The 21989-nt window shown below is 44.6% G+C and overlaps 1 protein-coding gene across 1 annotated transcript in view; it reads right to left on the bottom strand.

Moving 5' to 3' along the window:
• Positions 1–21801, bottom strand: part of LOC135204875 (presequence protease, mitochondrial-like) — a 25742-nt gene extending 3941 nt beyond the window's left edge. The window contains exons 1-2 of the mRNA XM_064235105.1: positions 21571–21801; positions 13–882 (exon numbers count right to left, since the gene is read on the bottom strand). Coding sequence (XP_064091175.1) covers positions 13–882; positions 21571–21706 — 1006 coding nt within the window. The 5' untranslated portion in view covers positions 21707–21801. The remainder of the gene's footprint in view (positions 1–12; positions 883–21570) is intronic.
• Positions 21802–21989: the final 188 nt, after the last annotated feature.

The raw sequence follows: 21989 nt of genomic DNA, 5'->3' as shown, positions 1-21989 counted from the left end.
TTGAGTTCTGAGCATCAGGAGACGCCATTGGATCTTTGCCGCAGTCGATGTGTGCCTCCCTGGGTTCTGACCAGTTGGGCTCTTCGGGCACTGCAGTGCTCGGATCAATTTTAGCGAACTTGCTCAGGTAATTGTCGTCTATAAAAGACAGATGATCTTCCAGGGGCATGTCCCCGTAGGTGTAAAACCGAGCGTTACTAGGGTGGTAATGATAAGCATGGAAGTGTTTGAGGTGATCCCACGTTAATTCTGGGATGCACAAGGGGTCACCGCCGTAAACAACACCGTACGTGTGTGAGGGCAAAATGCCATTCTGAAGCTTCTGAGAGAAGAGTTGCTGCGAATCGGCAAAGACACCTTTCATCTCGTTGAATACAACGCCCTTGAACACGAGAGGGGAGGACTTGTTGTTCACGTCTTCGTGTTCCAACCTCCAGCCTTCCTGGAGGAAATCGAGCTCATTAAGATTTGGGTGGAAAACAGCATCCAGGTAGACGGACATCAGGTTTCTGAAGTCCACTGGATGTTGGGTGGAGAAGGGATAAATGGTGAAGTCACTCCCAGTCATGGCATTCATGAAAGTTGAGAGTGACCTGTTGAGCATCTTCATGAATGGGTCACTGCAGGGGTACTTCTTGCTCCCACATAAAACAGTGTGCTCGAGAATGTGGGGAACACCTGTCGAGTCCATCGGTGTCGTTCTGAACCCCACGCAGAATGTGTTTGTGGGATCATCGCGAGCTATGTGCAGGTAGTCTGCTCCTGTGGTGACGTGCTCAAGGCGGACGGCTGTGAGGTAGAGTTCAGATATGTCTTGCACTTCCTTCACTCTGAACCCAGAGACAGTAGCTCCAATGGGAAACTTGGCCTTTACTGCTTCACCTGAAAGAGGAAGAATTTAGGAGGCTTGAATATACAAAAAAAGATGTGTAAAATAAAAAATAAATGTTTCTTTATATACAAACCTTTATTTTAGTGTGCATTAGTATAAAAATGATATTGTTAAGATACAATAAAGTTTTGTACATACTTACCTGGCAGATATATACTTAGCTATAGACTCGGTCGTCCCGACAGAATTTCAAAACTCGCGGCACACGCGACAGGTAGGTCAGGTGATCCACCATTCCCGCCGCTGGGTGGCGGGGTCTGGAACTATTCCCGTTTTCTAAGCCATAATTTCTCTTCCACCTGTCTCCTGAGGGGAGGATGGGTGGGCCATTAATCGTATATATCTGCCAGGTAAGTATGTACAAAACTTTATTGTATCTTAACAATATCATTTTTGTACAAGTAACTTACCCAGCAGATATATACTTAGCTGATTGGCACCCTTGGTGGCGGGCAAGAGACAGCTAAAAACAAAATAATACTTAAACTAAATACATTAAAAAACAGGGAAAAAACAACCTATGTTCTTGGATAACATAATCCATAGTTCCTACCTGATTGGGCTGAAGACTTCATGACTACTGTCGATGAGTCTGCTTGCCTCAAGAGTTTCAACGAGGAATGAACCTATGGGTTTGAATAACTCTTTGGATCGTGTCAATGGGGGCTAGCCCGCTTACGCGACAGAGCCTATACTGGATCGTACCAATGGGGGCTGACCCACTTACATGGTAGAGCCTTGACCTTTTGTCATATCAATGGAGACTCGCCCTCTTACATGACAGAGTTAAGGTTATTAAAAAAAATTCACAAAGAGCACTGAAGCCAATCCCGATCACCTGACCATGTTAGTATTGTTATAATCTATGAATTGTAAGAGGGTTCCCTATTCCCTCTGACAATTAACCAATAAAAACAACCACCAATAAACAGTAATTTAAGCATTAAACTAAATAGGAAGGATTAGCCTCAGCCCCTTCTCCCAGCACTGAATTCGCCGAAACATACGCTCCCAGAGCAAAGCACTTTTCGTACGAAATTTTAACGTCTCTTAGGTAATTCGAGGCGAACACCGAATTACATCTCCAAAATGTCGACTCTATAAGAGCCTGAAGAGACCATGTTTTGTGAAATGCCATAGACGTAGCTATGGCTCTCACTTCATGAGCTCTCACTCTGAGAACCTTGAGATGCTCTTCTTCGCACTTAAGGTGAGCTTCCCTTATTACATCTTTTATGAAGTATGTAAGGGCGTTCTTAGAAATCGATCTTTTCGGATCTCTTACAGAGCACCAAAGACTTTCTTCTGTACCTTTCAGCAACTTCTTCTTCTCCAGGTAGAACTTGAGTGCCCTGACTGGACACAAAGTCCTTTCTAGTTCTCTCCCTGTTAATGAAGATAGTCCTTTTATCTCAAAGCTTCTTGGCCAAGGCTTTGAGGGATTTTCATTTTTTGCTAGAAAAAATGGTTTAAAGGAGCAAATCGCTGAATCCTTCTTAAACCCCACTTTACCTTCCAAAGCTTGCAACTCGCTAATTCTCTTGGCTGTTGCTAACGCAAAAAGGAATAATGACTTTCTCGTTAAGTCTCTAAACGAAGCTGCGTGAGACGGTACAAATTTTTCCGACATTAGGAACTTGAGGACCACATCCAAGTTCCAGCTAGGCTTCTTGATTACATGTTCTTTCGTGGTCTCAAAAGACCTTATAAGGTCATGAAGATCTTTATTATTCGTCAGATCTATTCCTCTATGTCGAAAAACTGAGGCCAGCATACTTCTGTAACCCTTCACTGTTGAAACTGCCAGGTTACAGTCTTCTCAAATATAGGAGAAACTCTGCGATTTCAGTTACAGAGGTACTGGAGGAGGATATTTTCTTTCCCTTACACCATCTTCTAAACAACTCCCACTTCGACTGATATACTTTAGAAGTGGAGACTCTTCTGGCTCTTGCAATAGCCTTCGCCACTTCTCGTGAAAAGCCCCTTGCTCTGACAAGTCCTTCGACAGTCTGAAGGCGGTCAGACTTAGAGCGGGGAGGTTTTTGTGAAACCTGTCGAAGTGGGGTTGTTTGAGAAGATCGTTCCTTAGTGGAAGCGATCTTGGAAAATCCACTAACCACTCCAGCACCTCTGTGAACCAATCGAGAGCCGGCCAGAAGGGAGCGATGAGGGTCATTCTTGTTCCTTCCGAGCAAGCGAACTTCCTCAATACTTCTCCTACTATCTTGAAAGGAGGGAAGGCGTATGCGTCCAAGCCCGTCCAATCTAGCAGAAAGCTGTCTACTGCTACTGCTTGAGGATCCGAGATCGGGGAGCAATAGGTTTCTAATCTGTGATTCTTGTTGGTCGCGAACAGGTCTATATTGGGCCTTCCCCACAGATGCCAAAGTTGTTGGCAAATCTGAGGATTGAGAGTCCATTCCGTGGGTAGGACTTGTTCTTTTCTGCTTAACAGATCTGCCCGGACATTTTTCTCTCCCTGCACAAACCTTGTGAGAGAGAGATCTTCCTTTCCTGAGCCCAAATCAGCAGATCCTTTGCTGATTCGTACAGGGAAAAGGAATGCGTCCCCCCTTGTTTCTTTATATAAGCGAGGGCTGTTGTGTTGTCCGAGTGAATCTGAATCCCCAGACCTGAGACCTGTTCCTCGAAATGAACCAAAGCTAGATGAATGGCTGTTAGCTCTTTCTTGTTTATGTGCCAGGACACTTGCTCTCCTTCCCAAGTGCCTGACACTTCTTCCGAACCTAGGGTCGCTCCCCACCCTGAATCTGAGGCGTCTGCAAAACAACGCTAGGCAAGGGTTCTGTAAGCGAAGGGAGATTCCCTTGCTTAGTTTCTGTGGATCTAACCACCAACGGATATTCTCCTTGATCCCTTTCGAGATTGGAAATGTATCTCCTAGATTGTTGGACTTCCAATCCCACTTCTCCTTCAGATAAAATTGAAGGGGTCGTAGGTGTAGTCTTCCTAAGGAAACGAACTGTTCCATCGAGGAGAGGGTCCCCAGTAAGCTCATCCATTCCCTCGCGGAACAATGTTCTTTCCTTAAGAAGACTGCCACCTTTTCTAAGCAGCGTTCTCTCCTTTCCTGCGAAGGATACGCTAGAAAATCCCGAGAATCCATCTGAATCCCCAGATAGACAATACTCTGCTGGGGAGTCAGCATGGATTTCTCGCGATTTACTAAAAGTCCTAAGGACTTTGTCAACTTTAGAGTAACTAATAGGTCCTCCAGACATTTTTTCTCCGATTGGGCTCTTATTAGCCAATCGTCCAGATATAACGAGATCCTGATCCCTTCCAGATGTAGCCAATAAGCTACATTCTTCATGATGTCCGTAAAGACTTGAGGGGCAGTCGAAAGTCCGAAGCACATCGCTCGGAACTGGAACACTTTCCCTTGGAACATGAACCTCAGATACTTCCTTGCTGCCGGATTGAATTGGCACATGGAAATACGCATCCTGAAGGTCCAGGGACACCATCCAGTCCCCTGGACGAAGAGCAGATAGAACAGAGGAAGACGTCTCCATGAAAATTTCTTCTTCAATACAAAGAAATTCAGGGCACTGACGTCTAGAAACCAGTCTTCCATCCCCCTGATGCTTTCGGTACCAGGAATAGCCGATTGTAGAATCCTGGAGACTGGAGATCTTGAACCAGTTCTACCGCTTCCTTGGAAATCATCTGTTCCACTGCTTGCAAAATAGCAAGCTTTCGGACCGGATCCGAGTATCTTGCGGTCAACTCCTTGGAGTTGTCGTCAGGGAGGATTTTCCCCTGAAGGGGATCAAGTATCCTTTTTTCAGGATAGAGAGGGACCAGGAGTCCGCTCCCTTCTTCTGCGCCCAGACTTTGGCAAAGTGGAGTAGTCTGGCGCCTACTTTCGTCTGGAGGACTTCCTGCTCATCTAGACTTCCCGAAGGACCTTCTAGATGGTCTACTCCTTCTATCTGGTCTGCGACCTCTAAGAGGGGCTCTAGAAGAGGAGGCACCTCGAAAGGGCTGTACAAAAGAGGGTCTCTCTTTTTTCTCTATAGGCACTGCCGGCCTAAACTTCTTGGCTGAGTGCGTGAGGAGATCCTGAGTTGCCTTCTCCGTAAGAGATTTAGAAACCTCTCTAACAGTCTCTTGTGGAAATAGGTGCGGGGATAACGGTGCAAAAAGAAGAGATGTCCTTTGCAAAGGTGATACTGCTCTTGCTAAGAAAGAGCTAAAAACCGATCTCTTCTTTAATACTCCCGTTCCAAAAAGAGAGGCAACTTCAACGGAACCGTCCATGACCGCTCTGTCCAGGCAAGCCAGGACGCTCGAAAGTTCCTCCATGGAAACAAAGTCAGTGTCCTGAGCTCTCTTCGCTAAAGCTCCCCAAAGCCCCAATCCATAAAATTGAAGACTTCTAGGGTTTTAAATAGGCCCTTTAGAAGGTGGTCTAGCTCACACATGCCCCAAGTTGCCTTAGCAGACAGCAAAGACTTCCTCCTAGAAGAGTCCACTAAGGAAGCAAAATCCGCATCTGCGGAAGAAGGAAGGCCTAACCCATAGGTTCTTTGGTCTCGTACCACCTTCCTGGTTTGCCTGTTAACTTGGAAGGAGGCAGGAAAAAACTGTCTTGCCCGCTTCCCTTCTGGAAGTCAACCACTCTGAAAAAGTCTTTAATGCCTTTTTCATACAAAGAGCGGGGCGCATCTTGACGAAGGAAGACGACTTGAGAGCTTTAGTGCTAGACATCAACGATCCTGGTGAAGGAGGGTCCGCAGGATGAAGGGAGTCTCCGAACTCCTTTAGCAGCAAAAGAGAAAGTCTCTTGTAGTCAGAAACTGCTACATCTACTGCTCGTCGTCTTCCGATACCTGGTCCAACTGATCCACAGAAGGAGACCGTTTTGGAGTGATCTGGCTCTTCCCGGGAGAAGAACTCCTTTCCCGAGAGGGGAGCGCGGAACATTAGCACTTCTATACGAAGAGTGAGGCTCCTTGCCTGTTTCGGAAACACTCTTGCGCCTACTAGACTCTTGTTGTCTAGGTTCGCCAGGTTCGTGGCGCTTGCTAGGCTCCTGGCGTCCTGATTCAGGGCGCTTGAAAAGATCCCCGCGTCCTGATTCCTGACGCTTAACAGGCTCTTGGCGCCCTAACACTTGGAACGCCTAACGTACTCCTGGCGTCCTGCCTCCTGGCGTCCTAACTCCTGGCGCCCTGACTCCTGGCGCCCTGACTCCTGGCGCCGTGACTCCTGGCGTCCTGACTCATGGCGTCCTGGCTCATGGAGTCCTGATTCCTGCCTTCTAGCAGAATCCTGACGTCCTGAATCCTGTGTTCTGAGAGGCTCTTGACGCCCTTTCTTGCGTCTTGCTGCCTCTTTGCGCCTGTCTGGCTCCTGGTCCTGCAGACCCAAAGGATCCTGATACTTAAATCGGTTTTCCGGTTCCTTGAACCTAAACCGATCGAGACTTCTGCTCGATTCGCGGCGTCTCAGAGGGCGCTTCGGGGAAGACAGCCTATAGGGCGAAAGGCCTCTTCTCTCAGGAGAACAACTCCTATCAGACGAGTCTCTCGACGAAGGCGATAAACGCCCTGGAGATCGTGAGGGTTCTCTCCTATACGAAGAGGGGCGCTTAGCGGAACTCTTAACAGGGAGCGAGACATCCTTCCTCCTTGTAGAGTCCTTAGCAAAAGAGCCTACGAGAGAAGCTAACTGCTCTTGCAGATTAACCAAAAACTTCTTCGTAGGATCCTGAAGAGAAGGCTCCTCTTGTTTAGTCTTCTTAGGTCCCGAAGGCCAATCCTCGGGAAAACGCTCTGGGCTGGAGTCAGCCGCGTCTCCTTTAGAAGCCTTCCAGGCTCTCTTCAAAGGGCGCGAAAGAGAGGCCGAACTCCATCCTCGTTTAGGAGAGGAAGAGTCTGAGGCCGAAAAACACTCCCTTAGGACGCCTTTTTCTGCGGCAATCCGAGGCAGCCTGGGACTTAACAACAGGATCTGCTGAAGGGACGCCTGACCGTTGGGGATGTTCTGCATCCTCCCTACGGCTTTCGACATTCCTCCTCCCCTGGTCCTGGGAGTTTGGAAGCGGTCTAGGCCTAGGAGCAATGAGGAACCGGTCAGACGCCCCCTCCACTGCACTGGGGACACTGCACAAGTCAGTATCACCACTCTTACCTTGGTTTAGAGCTCGTAGCTGAGCTTGAAGTTTCTTAATTGAAGCTTTTACATTTTCCCTCTCTGACGAAGAATCTTTGGATTCAGAACAGGGAGAAGCAGCTGAGGCTAAGGAAAATCGAAAATCGTTAGTAGGAGAGTTAACTTCTTGTTCTAAGGAGCAAGATCTACTAGATGACCTAGCTGAAGCCTTTCTCACTCTATCTCTCTCAAGCTTCCTAACATATGATGATAATTCCTTCCATTCAAGCTCCGTAAGGTTCTCGCATTCAACACAGGTGTTAATAAAAGAACATTCATTCTCCCTGCATTTAGCGCAAATACTATGAGGATCTAATGCCGATTTAGGCAGCCTAACCTTACAACCTTCCCTACTGCAAACTCTAAACATAGGTGAAGCCTTAGCGTCAGACATCGTGAAAGAGTAGTCAAAACCAAAGTCGAAAAACAGTCCACAATAAGCGTATGCCAAGCCAGAGAAAAAACAGAATACGTCACCAAAAAACCAATCCAAATTCTCGGCAAACGAGTTGAAATCCAAGATGGAGGAAGGAACGAACAATAGGTGTTGTCCGTTCAACCGACAGAGAAATTATAGCTTAGAAAACGGGAATAGTTCCAGACCCCGCCACCCAGCGGCGGGAATGGTGGATCACCTGACCTACCTGTCGCGTGTGCCGCGAGTTTTGAAATTCTGTCGGGACGACCGAGTCTATAGCTAAGTATATATCTGCTGGGTAAGTTACTTGTACAAAAATACTAGATGGTAAAACACCCATCTACAACTGATGTAGACTACCTGTTGTGGGGATATTGTGCACCTAAAATAATGTTGAAAATCTTGAAATAGGTCCTGTCAAGAGATGAGAAAGTGTGTTGCGGTACAGATACTTACATAGATGCGGGTACAGATACTTAAATAGATGATATCAGTGTATCTGAAAATATCGTTTTAGTATAAAGGGTGATTTCTCATCTACGTAAATTTCGGTTAGAAACAAAGATTACGGAGTCACTGGGTAGTGGACGTGTGTTGGGACTATCTCTTTATCGTGGTAGTAGTGGAAAACTGAAGTTTAGACGTAGCACTCTGATCCCTTCCAGTGAGAAACTGTCTCACAGAAATTTACTTTCAATTTGTGGTAAGGTAGCGGGGCATTATCCAGTCTGCGGATGGCTTTGTGTGGTGTGTAGTTACGTGAAGAAAATAAGCAAAGGTTATCCTTGGGATGACTGGACTGGAGGTAAGTATTGGTCTGTTCCTAATGTTGAAGTTGGTAAAATCTGGTGTGATGATGGTGTGAATGGAGTGATTGTTGAGGATGGGGCATGGCTTCGTACACACAGGCATACACATTTTTAGAGGGTACTTTTTTGGTGTTTGACCCACTCTGCTACACGCAATAGCATGTTGCAGAAAGTCTAGGAAGGGTGGAGCTCACTGGCCAAGTTAGGCGTGGCGCCTTAAGGTTAGGTTAAGACGCATCCATATTGAAACATGTCTGATCGCTTTTAAGCTGGCCCGCGGAATAGCTTGCACAACTCTTCTGCACTTTTATAGCCTACTGTAGCCTATGCTATTGGTGATGGCATTAGCCATTTGACTTGTACATATTTGGTTTGTCCAGGGTACTCAAATGCCCAGAAATGCCCATGTTTAAGGTTTCTCAAAGATGAGTCATAGATATAGGTGTGGGGTAATAGATACGTAGTTAGACAATCAGCATAGCGTAGCTCTGATCAATTTGTTACTTATAAAATGACAAATTTTCTAAGACAATTTGTATTTTTCATAGCTACAAACCTGAGGTCTAAACAATAGGATAATTTCTAGCGCCTAGCTGGATCTGGTTAAAAAACAGATGAAAGCAAGGAAACTTGTGATATCTGGCAACGCATGCGAAGATCAGGTGAAGGATGGTCAAAGACCATTCGCCTATGATCGCGCATCAGTCTTTCCCAACACAGGATGTCGTAACACAGAGGGGCGGCTAGAGGCGGGCAGTATAATGTTAAGACCTCAGGTTTGTAGCTATGAAAAATGCAAATTGTCTTAGAAAATTTGTCATTTGCTCATACGCGAACAAACCTTCGGTCTTAACAATAGGATAGACTCATACTTGGAGGGAGGTACGTATAAGACATCCTAGACCGACTGGGGGCCTACCCATCAGTCCAGCTCTCAAAACGAATGGTTTTTGGAGAGGGACTGAAGCCCATTGAGAAGCTAGATAAATTTATATCTAACGACTCAGAACCTGAGTGACGTACAATGATATATGGGATAACCATTGTATAGGGAACCAAAGAGAAACTTTGACTGTCCAATAACTAACCAAGACACCAGGGTTTATATTACTCCTAACCCCTCCTTGCCAAGGAGTGGAGCATATGCTATCAAATAGTGGGTAAGATATTTGTATATTGCACGACCACAATATCAGTATATGACTACCTCACTCACCTGTATCAGATCAGTCCAGCGAATGACGTGTCTATTCCTTAAACTGCTCGAAGGAAGAAGGAAAGGTACAAGAGAAAGAAGGAGACCAGCCAACTCACTCATTCTCTCATCCACACAATCATCTTAGGTAAGATACAAAGGTGCCCTGTTGAGGGCAACTATGAGTTACACAACCGGTTGGGCAGCCACCTCAGGACCCAGGGAAAACGTGTCCGCAGATTTGTGGGCAACATCCTTAAGATTGAAGGAGGTGAACATGGACTAGCGTAACCAAGTACCAGCACTCAGCACTCTATGTACAGCCAAGTTCTTTTTGAAAGCCAGAGAGGGATCAATACCTCTAATGTCATGCGCTCTAGCCTGCACAGATGTGGTGGTAGAATCATCAAGAGACAAGTATGCCTGTCTGATGGCTTCCCGTATCCAAAAAGAGATAGTATTCTTAGACACCTCTTTCTTTGTACGGTCTGTACTAACAAAAAGTCTGCGGCAGCCTGGTCTAAGGTGCAGAGTCCATTTAAGATAGCAATGCACAGCCCCGACAGGGCACAACAAAAGCTCTTGAGCATCACCACTCACAAAGTCAGTCAGTGATGGAATGGAAAACGAAGTGAACCTGTCATCATGCACAGAGGGATTTTGGGTCTTGGCCACGAATTCCGGGGCAAATTCGAAGGACATCGACCCCCAACCCCTGGTGTGCTTCACCTCATAGCTCAGACCGTGGAGCTCTCCTACCCTCTTGGAAGATGCCAAAGCCAAAAGGAAAACTGTCTTGAGCGTCAGGTTCCTGTCAGATGAGCAACGCAAGGGCTCATATGGACTCTTAGTGAAGCTCTTAAGAACCAAGAAAACATCCCACGTCGGAGGCCTGAGCTCTTTAGGAGAACTCGACTGCTCAAATCCCTTAAGTAGCAGGGAAAGTTCCCAGAAAGAGATGTTGATACCCTTAAGGCATAACACCAAACTCAGGGCCACCCTGTAGCCTCTAACGGCAGAAACAGACAAACGTTTCTCGTCTCTGAGGAAGGTTAAAAGTCTGCTATTCGCTGAATAGAGGTTGCGAGTGGAGAAAAACCCTGGTTTATGACACCAATCACGGTAGATCGCCCATTGCCTTGGTAAACCGCGGAGGTCGACTTTCTAAGAATGCTGGACATGTGCCCAGCAGTTCTCTGAGAAAAGCCTCTCGCTCGGAGGAGATACTTGGTAGCCTCCAACCGTGAGAGACGAATCCTATGACTGGTGGAACCTTTCCGCATGGGGCTGACACAGGAGATGTCGCCAAGGGGCATCTCCCTCGGAACCTCTAACAACAAAGACAGCAGACCTGGGAACCATTCTGCCTGAGGCCACCGAAGGGGCTACCAAAGTCATCCTGAGACCCTGTGAATCATCAGCCTGTTCAGAACCTGAAGGATCAAACATAACGGAGAGAAAACATACACCTCCAGGTTGTCCCAGGATGTTGAAATGCATCCTCTGCCAATGCTAAAGGATCTGGAACCACTGAACAGAACGCCTCCATCTTCCTGTTGAAGAGTGTCGCAAAAAAGGTCCAGCATGGGTCTTCCGCCCAAATCCTGGAAAAAGTTTGTCTGCCACCAAACTTAATGAAGGGACCACTCTATGCCTAGGATCTGATCCCGGCGACTGAGTTTATCTGCGACCATGTTCCGTTTCCCTGGGATATACTGGCTGACACCTCTACCGAATTGCTGACCGCCCACTGGTGAAGCTCGACGGTCAAGGCGTGAAGTTGACGTGAAACCAGGCCTCTCTGTTTGTTCACATAGGCTACCACCGTGGTGTTGTCTGACATGAGAATGACAGAATGACCTTCTACCTTTCCACAGACCAAGGAAAGCTGCCTTCAAACTCCAATACGTTGATATGTTGCTGCTTGTCCTCCAAACTCCAAATTCCTGAAGCGATGAGGCCACCTAAATGAGCGCCCCAACCTGCGAGGGAGGCATCTGAGAACAAGAAGGAAGTCCGGTGAAGAGAACGCAGAGGACACCCTTCACAGATTCTGGTCGTCCAACCACCAACAAAGGTCTTCTCTCACTTCCAGAGACAGAGGAACCATTAACAGGGGAGAGTCCCTGGCCAGAGACCAGAATACTCCCAGTCTCCATTGAAGAGACCGAAGATGAAGACGCCCACGAGGGACCAGCTTCTCCAGGGAAGACAACACTCCCAGAAGAACCTGCCACTGATGAGCCAACTGATGTGACTCTGATAGGAAGTTGCGCGCCATTGCCCGCGACTTCTCCAATCTCTGATTCGATGGGAAACCTTTTGCCACTGTCGTATCAATGACCATGCCCAGGTAGAGAAGCCTTTGAGTGGGTACAAAGTTCAACTTTTCCTGGTTGACTAATATGCCCAATTCCAGACAGAACCGAAGTAGACAACCCCTGTCCTACAGCAGCTTCTCCCTGGAAACTGCCAAGACTAACCAATCGTCGAGGTACCTCAGCAAATGGATCCCCTGAGCATGGGCCCAACTTGACACAAGAGAGAAGACCCTTGTGAACACTTGAGGGGCTGTCGTCAGCCCGAAGCACAAGACTTTGAACTTGAAGACCTTGTCCGCAAGAGAAGCAAAGGAACTTCCTGGGCATGGGATGAACAGGGATTTGGAAGTATGCGTCCCTTAAGTCTATCGACAGCATGAAGTCACCTTCCCTTACGGCTGCCAAACACTGAGCGCAGGGTTTCCATCTTGAACCTTGTCTTCCTGATGAAGAGATGCAAGTTGGATAAGTCGATCACAGGCCTTCATCCTCCTGACGCCTTGGGCACCATGTAGATGTGAATGTAAAACCCTGGGGACGGACGCATTACTCCCTCTATCGCATCCTTGTCCAGCATTTTCCTGCACTTCCTCCCGAAGAGCCAAGAACTTCAGAGAATCTGGAGGATATGCCTTCCTGAGCTGTGGCTTGTCCGACAGAGGAGGAGAGCTGTCGAATGGCAGTAGGTATCCCAACCGAAGGACATCTACGACCCACTTCTCCGCCCCATAACTCTGCCACTTGGCCCAATGGCCAGCCAGGCACCCGCCCCCCACCCGTGGCGCAGGAGAGGGAGAGGCGCTTAACTACCGACGGACCCCCTTTACCTCTGGCCCCTTGGGCCCCCTTCTCGGCTTAAAGGAACGACGGCGACCAGGAAGGCCCTGCTGAACTCGAGGTCCTTGACAGCCTACCAGGCGACGATCTCCTTGACTGCTGCTGGACAGAGGGAGGAGGAGGAGCCGGACGTCCCCGAGGACGAGACTCCGACTTAGACATGGCCTGGTGCACCAGTCTGTCTTTGGTGTCAGCCCGGCGCCGGTCTATCGCATTCTCAAGTTCTGTCCGAGGAAACAAATACTGGGACTTCAACAGATCTCTGTTCCTCAGTGCCAGCAAGGACTCGGTGTTGAGCGATCTCTCCATCCTAGACAAAGCCGCGTCCCTTCTAATCAGAAGAAGATTAAGCCCCATAAATTAGCACTGAGGTGAGCCAAATATGAAAATGCCTTGCCCCCGGACTGCAACAGACTGGCAAGCGAGGAAGCATTCACCAACCCTTCCGGGGACCTGTTGGAAGCTCTCTTATCAATAACAACAGACCAGAGGTCCAGCCAAGAAACCATCTGCAACAATGAGGCCGCCGTAGATTCCAATGCTAAGGCATCTTGTGGAGACAAGGACGGAGCCACCGACCTCACCTGTTCCAAAGTCAATCCTGGTTTCAGGCGAATGACGTCTCGGTTAAGATGGCGTGACAACAAAAATGCAGAGCTTGTAGCATAGTACTTCCTATGTCTTGTGAGAGACAGAGGTAGTAGTTTGGTAGAGCCCCTAGAGCGAAGCGGACCGTCCCGGTCCGAAACAGAGGCGTTAACCTTCTGCAAGACCGACTGAATGTGCCCCGACAAAGGAAGCTGAAGAGATGATTTGGGGTCCTGAGTAGCTCCCACCAAGGCTTCCAAGCAAGAAGGAGTGTAAGACGACCGAGCCTAGTCCTAACTTCTTTCCAAATTGTAAACCCACGAATGAGATCAACAACTTCCGAAAAGGAAGACAAACTCTTGCGTGTCTCCCTCCTCCTGCTCCGGAAACGGAGACCGACGACGAGAAGGATGTGTAGGCTCCTCTAAGGCACCTTCCCCACCAAAATTAATGGAAGGGTTAGCAGCCAAACAGCTCGAAACCCCAACTAACCTGTCTGGGCTGGGTCAATGCGTAGGCTTCCGAGACGAACCCACTATAACACTAGGAACATCACTTACCTCCACATGTCCATGAATGGTCATAGGGCGTGGCGGACGTACGTACGTGAGATGGGGGGGGCAAACACTCCGCGCTGCACGGGCAGGGGAAGTTGCAACACGCTCGCAATTGTCATGGACGGGGGGGGGGGGGGGGGGGGGGGGGCGGTTAAACATGCCCGAGATTCGAAGCAGAGGACGAAGCATCTCCTGCAGATCACAACCACTAACACTGCCCCACCCGACAACAGCACTCTCAGGAATACGTCCGCGTTGTTTCCTCCCTCGAAGGCGAAGGAAGGGCAAAGTCCTTAGCCTTCCAATGCTTGATACGCCGACGGGGTGTAGAGGAGAGGAGGACAGCACTGGTTCTTATGCTCACTCTTCTTAGGAGGAGGGACGAAGCAATACGTTTCCTACCAGTCCTCCCAACCGATAAGGCAGCCAACTTCACATCCAATACAGAGTCCAACCTCTGAAGCACTGCCTGGCAAATGACCTCAGACTGATGTGCCAGAGAAGGCTCCGATGACAAGGAAGGAGACATAGCAACCGGGCGGCAGTGACATGTCACGGCTGAGAAAGGCGGATCAGAATAGACGGCTGGGAGAGACGTCATCGATGGGAGTGACGTCCCAATCGGTGGTGACGTCACAGCTTCCCCTCGGTGCGAGGGGGAAGGAATCAGATGCCACTGGCGGAGGAATACACAAAGACGGATCCCGTGACATCATCAACGGGGCTGATGCCACAGCGTCACTCCGACTCGAAGTGGAAGCAGACACTGGCGGAGCAATACAAGATGGCCGACTGCTGCTACCCATGAAGACAAGGCCGGGAGGAGGAGGGGGGATGGCCTGGCCAGACCGGGGAGGGGGGGTATGAGCCCCCACAAAATGTGCTAGCAACCCCTCCAAGGAACGGGGGAGCCCCTAGCCCGAGCGTCTTCCAAATTGCCATCATTTTGGACGTCTCCGACTCTGAAAGAGAAGAGATTGATGAACAAAAAGCCTCACACCCTTCTCGGGAATCAAATAAACTCCCGAGGCAGAAGGCGCTACATTACAAACCATTAGCCTGGCGGCCTCCTTGATATTTCCATTGACAAATCAATGGAAGAAAAGGAAGGAGACGCAGGGACAATGCTACTATGAGGGCTGACTACTGCAGGAGACGGAACATTGGGAAGAGGCGAAAAACCTTCCCAAGTAGGAAGAGTCAAAACCCTCCGATGTTCTCTCTTCCCATAAAATGACCTCCACTGCTCCTTAGGCCATGCCCGGCATTCCGTGCAAGGATTCGTGAAAGTACAAAAATTAGAACGACTACTACTGCACGTGATGTGAGGGTCGGTCGCTGCCGAAGCCAGAAAACAAGAACACGGAAAACCTGGAAGGAGCAGAAGAAGCCATATAATACCAGCCAAAAACCACACACACACACACTAAACAGAAGCAAAACAGGAAATGAACTGAGAAAAAGCCAAGAGAGATTAACACGACTCTCACCCAGGCGGTCCAAAAGAAAGACTGATGCGCGATCATAGGTGAATGGTCTTCAACCATCCTTCACCTGATCTATGCATGCGTTTGCCATATATCACAAGATTCCTTGCTTTCATCTGTTTATTAACTGGATCCAGCTAGGCACTAGAAATGATCCTATTGTTAAGACCAGAGGTTTGTTCGCGTATGACCAACCAAATTTGTATCCAAATTACCAAAAAATTTCATAAATATGAAAAATTATTTCAAATAATGATGTGTATAAGAGCCATATACGTATATCTGAATAATTGGTTACACATACATAACCCATATAAGTATAGTACCGAAAATATATCAAAATTAACACAATCATCTCCAAATCAACCAAAAATCCTAAAAATCTATCAATTAAACATAAATACTGATGATATAAATAATAGATTATATCAGCCTAGCTGTACCTACACATACTAAATGATCAATTTGTCATACATAAACAAAATTTGTCAAAATTAACCACAATTATAACCAAATTAACCTAAAATTTAATAATTAAGCAATTAATAAAGTGTCCTAGAATTGCAATACATACCGCAGAGAAGCCAAACTCAATATTTTAAATTATTTTGTCATAAATGTACTAAATTTGTCAGAATTATCCACAATTTTAACCAAATTAACCTAAAATTTAATAATTAAGCAATTAATAATGAAAGTATCGTGGCATAGCAGTACATACGGCAGAGCAGCAGAACTCCATATACCATTTCATCATACGTATACTCAAATTTGTCAGAATTAACCAAAATCAAAACCAAATTAACCTAGAATTTAATAATTAACCAAGTAATAATCAATAATTGACTATTGATTAAAAAAATACGAACTGGATATTGGTAGAGCAGCTGTATCCTGATCGCAATAAATATTGGTACAGCAAGAGACAAAGCTTCCAGAAATTGTACATATATCCATAGGTCACAATAGGTCAGGTTAGATTGATTAGGTTAGTATGCTAACCTCAGTAACATGTTTTACTAGGTTAGGTTAGGTTAGGTTGTTTAGGTTATTATGTGATCTACATGACGCATATGCGATTCACAGCCGTACCAATATCTATCGCAATCAGTATAGTACGGCTGCCATACCAATATCCTGTGCCTAAATTATTTTGTCATAAATATACCAAATTTGTCAGAATTAACCAACATTATAACAAAATTAACCTAAAATTTAATAACTGACCAAATAATAATCCATAATTGGCTATTGATAAAAAAATATCCCACATCACAGTAACTGGATATAAGGTAGGTATTTAACGATTATTTCGTCATACACAAACCAATTTTATGTCCAGATTAACCACAATCACACTCAAATTAACCTGAAATCTGCCGATTAACCAAATAATAAACGATAATAATGCTAATAATAATAATAATACTGCGTAAAAGTATTAGACAATTAATTCGTCATACACAAACCAAACTTATGTCCATTTTAACCGTACCCACAACCAAATTAACCTGAAATTTGCCGATTAACCTAACAATAACCGATAATAATCCTAATAATAAAATAATTTCAGCACTTATTCTCACTGCATGCTCTTTTTAACTTTTGGCATACAGGTGTCGCCATTTCACCATTGCATTTTTTTATCAGTGCTTGTATACTAAAATTTATAATAAAATGTTGAACTATTGTAAGCAGTAAATACTGCTTTTCAAACTTTCCAAATTTTGTTTCCACTGATCCATCATAAACTGTAGTTACAGTTACTGTAATGCTATTTGTTTTTATATATATGACATAACTGCTATGCACATTTCATCGTACTAGTTCACACTGGTTGCTCGTATTAATGGCAATTGTAAGGCGAATAGATCAGTTGCATGGAGAGGATCTATAGTACGTATTTTCATACTGAGGACGTTCTAGGAAATACTGGCTTCTAAATAGGTCTTTATTACTGGAACTCTTGCAAACAACTCACAGAAAATACAAGACAAGGAACAGAAGTAAATATGTAAATATGAGAGTAATGAAGGAAACTAGCTCTGAAGCATTGTTAATACAAACAAGTGCAGCTTAACAACTTAAAAGGATTAACAACTTTAAGAATAACAAGCACTTCTGCTAAATAAGAAATTCTAAACATATATACATATATTACAGGATCGAGACTCAGCCTCGAGATATATCATCATGCTGTCTTTCATACTCGCAGAAAGACAGAGACAGATCTTAGCTGTAACTTCAATGCCATGAAGGTTATTAGGGGGAAGCACCGTGGTGGATCCATCGTCATCGCGTCGATTAGCCTTATTCACTCGATATTTAATTGGTGAAACAAGAATACAATTACATCTTTAACCATACCATTCAAAAGATTGAAGTTTCGTCAACACAATGTGATATATGAAAGTGCCATGCGAACTAAAATAAGCATATGAGCTCTTCGTAAAATATGTTTTCAAGGTAGTTTTGAAATCCAATATGACGGCAACCGCGTGAGGTGCCGTTCGTAAGCGCAGCGGAGCCACCATCTTTCCTAGCCTTCCCAGCACTCATTTGAACAATGTTAGTGTATATATGTAACATTTATTGATCTTACTCAAGATTGCAGTTGTAATCAGCACAATAAAACAACATTTTATTGCCTATATTAGTGAAAGAATGAAACTTCTTATTCCCGGGGTCATGGTTTAAACTGAAATTCATTTTTACCTTGTTATCAGTGGTTTCATTCTTACTGCCATCACAACTGAAACTCCACAGTGCTTATTTGATTGTAATTATAGTACATGCTTTGGTCTTAATTCACTCCAAATTGCACTTGAACTACGTTGCAGTTCCTGGTTCCTAAGCGCTCACTCCACAAACACATTTATGGGCAGCACACGAGTACACGGTTTATGGGGTGCAAAGCTTTATTCCCTTAATTGTTTACTCATTATTTAGTTTAACTTTACTTTGTTACTTCAAAATGTTTATTTAATTCATGACTATTATCCCTTTTTTGCAACCAAATTAACCCCAAACAATTACAGATATTTCTCAAGTAGATACGAGCAGTCGGCAAAATGATTCATCGTTGCCAATCTAGTGGAGCTTCACACATACACCAATGCATTTACAAACTGTTTCCATGAATTCTAGTTGTCATAGTAATGCAATAATGATGAAATTGCTCTAATATGTATATATTCTACAAATAGATATGCTAATTTCACTTATTTCCCTGGTTTCGTGTAAGTCTTATACCCAGTTTGGAGGGTAAACACATACCAATCAGCAACACTGATTAACAATAGAAGAGCTTATACTGCCATTTAACTATATATTTAAATAATTAACTAGTGCACGCTTCGTTTTCTTCTTCCAAAAATCGTAGTTTTCTTAAAAAAGTAGTGGTTGGAAGTCGTGTTTACGATTGTCATGATGAAAGTGCCCCAGCGTCTATGGGTGCAAGTGGTGTGCAGATTTAGCACATGGAATGGGAAGTTTATTGACGCAAGCGACTCTGCAAACATCGAGATGGAGTCAATCTTCTGAATATTCCGAGTTGTAAGTAAAAATTTTGAAAGCGTCATGGAGGTAGTGTGCACTGCATATGGCCAGACTTTTCATTACCCTCTGTGTAATCTTAAAATATGGCCTTAATTTCTAACTTTGGAGAGAATACTTACTTTGAAAGGAGAGTAGAGGTCTTGAGCTCCTGCTCTTACCACCAACAACTCATGACTGATGACCACCTCCGGTGTCAGGACGCGTTAAAGTACTTATTCGGAGGGTGGCCTCAAACATGGCAGTCAGTGGCTTGGCTAGTCCAGTCAGTTGTTTACCCTATATACGCTAACATTGTTCAAATGAGTGCTGGGAAAGATGGTGGCTTTGCTGTGCTACAAACGACACCTCATGCGGTTGCTGCCATATTGGATTTAAAAACTGCCTTGAAAACATATTTTACAAAGAACTCACATGCTTATTTTTGTTAGTATGGCGCTTTCATAGGGTAAACAACCGAGTGGACTGGCCAACTCACCGACTACCATGGTTTTGGCCACCCTCCGAAAAAGTACTTTAACACGTCCTGACACCGGAGATGATTATCAGTCATGAGTTGTTGGTGGTGAGAGCAGGAGCTCAAGACCTCTACTCTCCTTTCGAAGTAAGCAATTTCTCCAAAGGTAGAAATTAAGGCCATAGTATTTTAAGATTTAAACAGAGGGTAATGAAAAGTGTGGCCAACGCAGTGCACACTACCCCAAAACGCTTTCAAAATTTTTACCTACGATTAAAAAAGTTTAGAAGATTGACGCCATCTCAATGTTTGCGGAGTCGCTTGTGTCAACAAACTTCCCATTTCCTGTGCTAAATCCACACACCACTTGTACCCATAGATGCTGGGGCACTTTCATCACAACAATCGTAAACCCGACCTCTACCAGAACTTATTGTAGGGGACTATGGCATTCCTTGCGGCGTTTTGCGCTCTTCAATTGTTTATCAATGTTGTCAATTGGTATATGTTTAACCTGCAAACTGGGTATAAGACCTACACAAAACCAGGGAAATAAGTGAAATTAGCGAATTTATTTGTAGTATATATACATATTATGGCAATTTTATCATTACTGCATTACTATGACAACTAGAATTTATGGAAAGAGTTTGTAAATGCATCGGCGTATGTGTGAAGCTCCACTAGATTTGCAACGATGAGTCTTTTTGCCATCGTCTGCTCGTACTTCAGAAATATCTGTAATTTTTCGGAGTTAATTTCGAGTTAATTTGGTTGCAAAAAAAAAGGGATAATAGACATGAATTAAATAAACATTTTAAAGTAAAGTTAAACTAAATAAAGAGTAAAGTAAACAATTAAGGGATTAAAGCTTTGCACCTCATAAAGAGTGAAGTCGTCTGCTGCTCGTAACATTAGGGTAAAAAACCGAATGGTACAAGGGTGGACCATGTACGATCAATGTGTACAACCCCCAAGAAAAGTACATTATAACGCGTTCCTGACACTGGAGTAGAGGTCTTTAGCTCCGTTTCTCACCAACAACAAGTCGCGTCTGATGCCCATTTCCGATGTCAGGACGCGTTATAATGCTTTTTTAGGGGTTGTACACATTGATCGTACATGGTCCACCCCTGTACCATGCGGTTTTTTACCCTAAGCACTGTGGAGTTTCAGTTGTGATGGCAATAAGGATAAAACCACCGATTACAAGGTAAAAATGAATTCAGTTCAAACCATGACCCCAGGAATAAAAAGTTTCATACTTTCACTAATATAGGCAACAAATTGTTGTTTTATTGTGCTGATTACAACTGCAATCTTGAGTAAGATCAATAAACGTTACATATACGATATGCTAACATTGTTCAAATGAGTGCTGGGAAGGCTGGGAAAGATGGTGGATTGTCTGTGGTTAGAATGGCCAGCCACATGATTGCCGCCTTATTGGATTTCAAAACTGCCTTGAAAAAATTTTACGAAGAGCTCACATGCTTATTTTATTTTGTATGGCACTTTCATATATCACATTATGTTGACAAAACTTCAATCTTTTGAATGGTATGCTTTAAGTTGTAATTGTATTCTTGTTTTACCAATTAAATAGGCTATCAAGTGAATTAGGCCTGGCCAGCGCTATGACGATGGATCATCTGCAGTTGTTTACCCTATACGGTAACATTGTTCAAATGAGTGTTGTGAAGGCTGGGAAAGATGGTGGATTGTCTGTGGTAAGAATGGCCAGCAACACGATTGCTGCCATAATGGATTTCAAAACTGCCTTGAAAACATAATTTACGAAGAGATCACATGCTTATTTTAGTTCGTATGGGGCTTTCATATATCACATTATGTTGACGAAGCTTCAATGTTTTGAATGGTATGCTTAAAGTTGTAATTGTATTCTTGTTTCACCAGTTAAATATCGAGTGAATAAGGCCTGGCCAGCGCAATGACGATGGATCGTCTGCGGTTGTTTACCCTATAGCTACTATCACATTATGTTAAAAGAACTTCAATCTTTTGAATGGTATGGTTAAAGATGCAATTGCATTCTTGTTTCAACAATCAAATATCGGGTGAATGAGGCTGATCCACGCGATGACGATGGATCCAATGAGGTGTTTCCCTATTTCGTCATACAAAAACCAAACTTATGACCATTTTAACCACAACCAAAACCATATTAACCTGAAATCTGCCGATTAACCAAATAATAAACGATAATAATGCTAATAATAATATCAACAATTATCAATAATTAATACGTACTTGCAGCTCCGACGGCTGACAGGGCTGGTTCCTTTGGCCTCGAGCTGGTGATAATAGTCTTGCCTATTTGAACCTCCTTTGCTACTCTGCGACCTATCAAGGACCCAAATCCTCTAAATAGTCGCGAAATAGTCATTTTAGTATGTTAGTTCCGTTACGTTAGTCGATGAAATGACTCAAATAGCGTCGGGAATTTTCGTCGATTCTTGTCACCGGCGTCGCCGACATTGAAGAATGGGCGTAAGGGGGAGGATACGTTCCTTCGGTGGCTTGGTCGGTAAGTCGTTTATTTATCGCTTTTTGGCATTATTTTACGTAACAAATGTGCTATGAAATACATTTATAATAATTTATATTACAATAAAAATATTAATCTAACACTATAAACCTACCAGAATCTCAATAAAAAAGGAATAATA

The sequence above is a fragment of the Macrobrachium nipponense genome, chromosome 47 (genome assembly GCF_015104395.2).
Source record: "Macrobrachium nipponense isolate FS-2020 chromosome 47, ASM1510439v2, whole genome shotgun sequence".
Taxonomy (NCBI): Eukaryota; Metazoa; Arthropoda; class Malacostraca; order Decapoda; family Palaemonidae; genus Macrobrachium; species Macrobrachium nipponense.
Note: the sequence above shows the minus strand (reverse complement) of the source record. Positions and strands in the feature narration are given on the sequence as shown.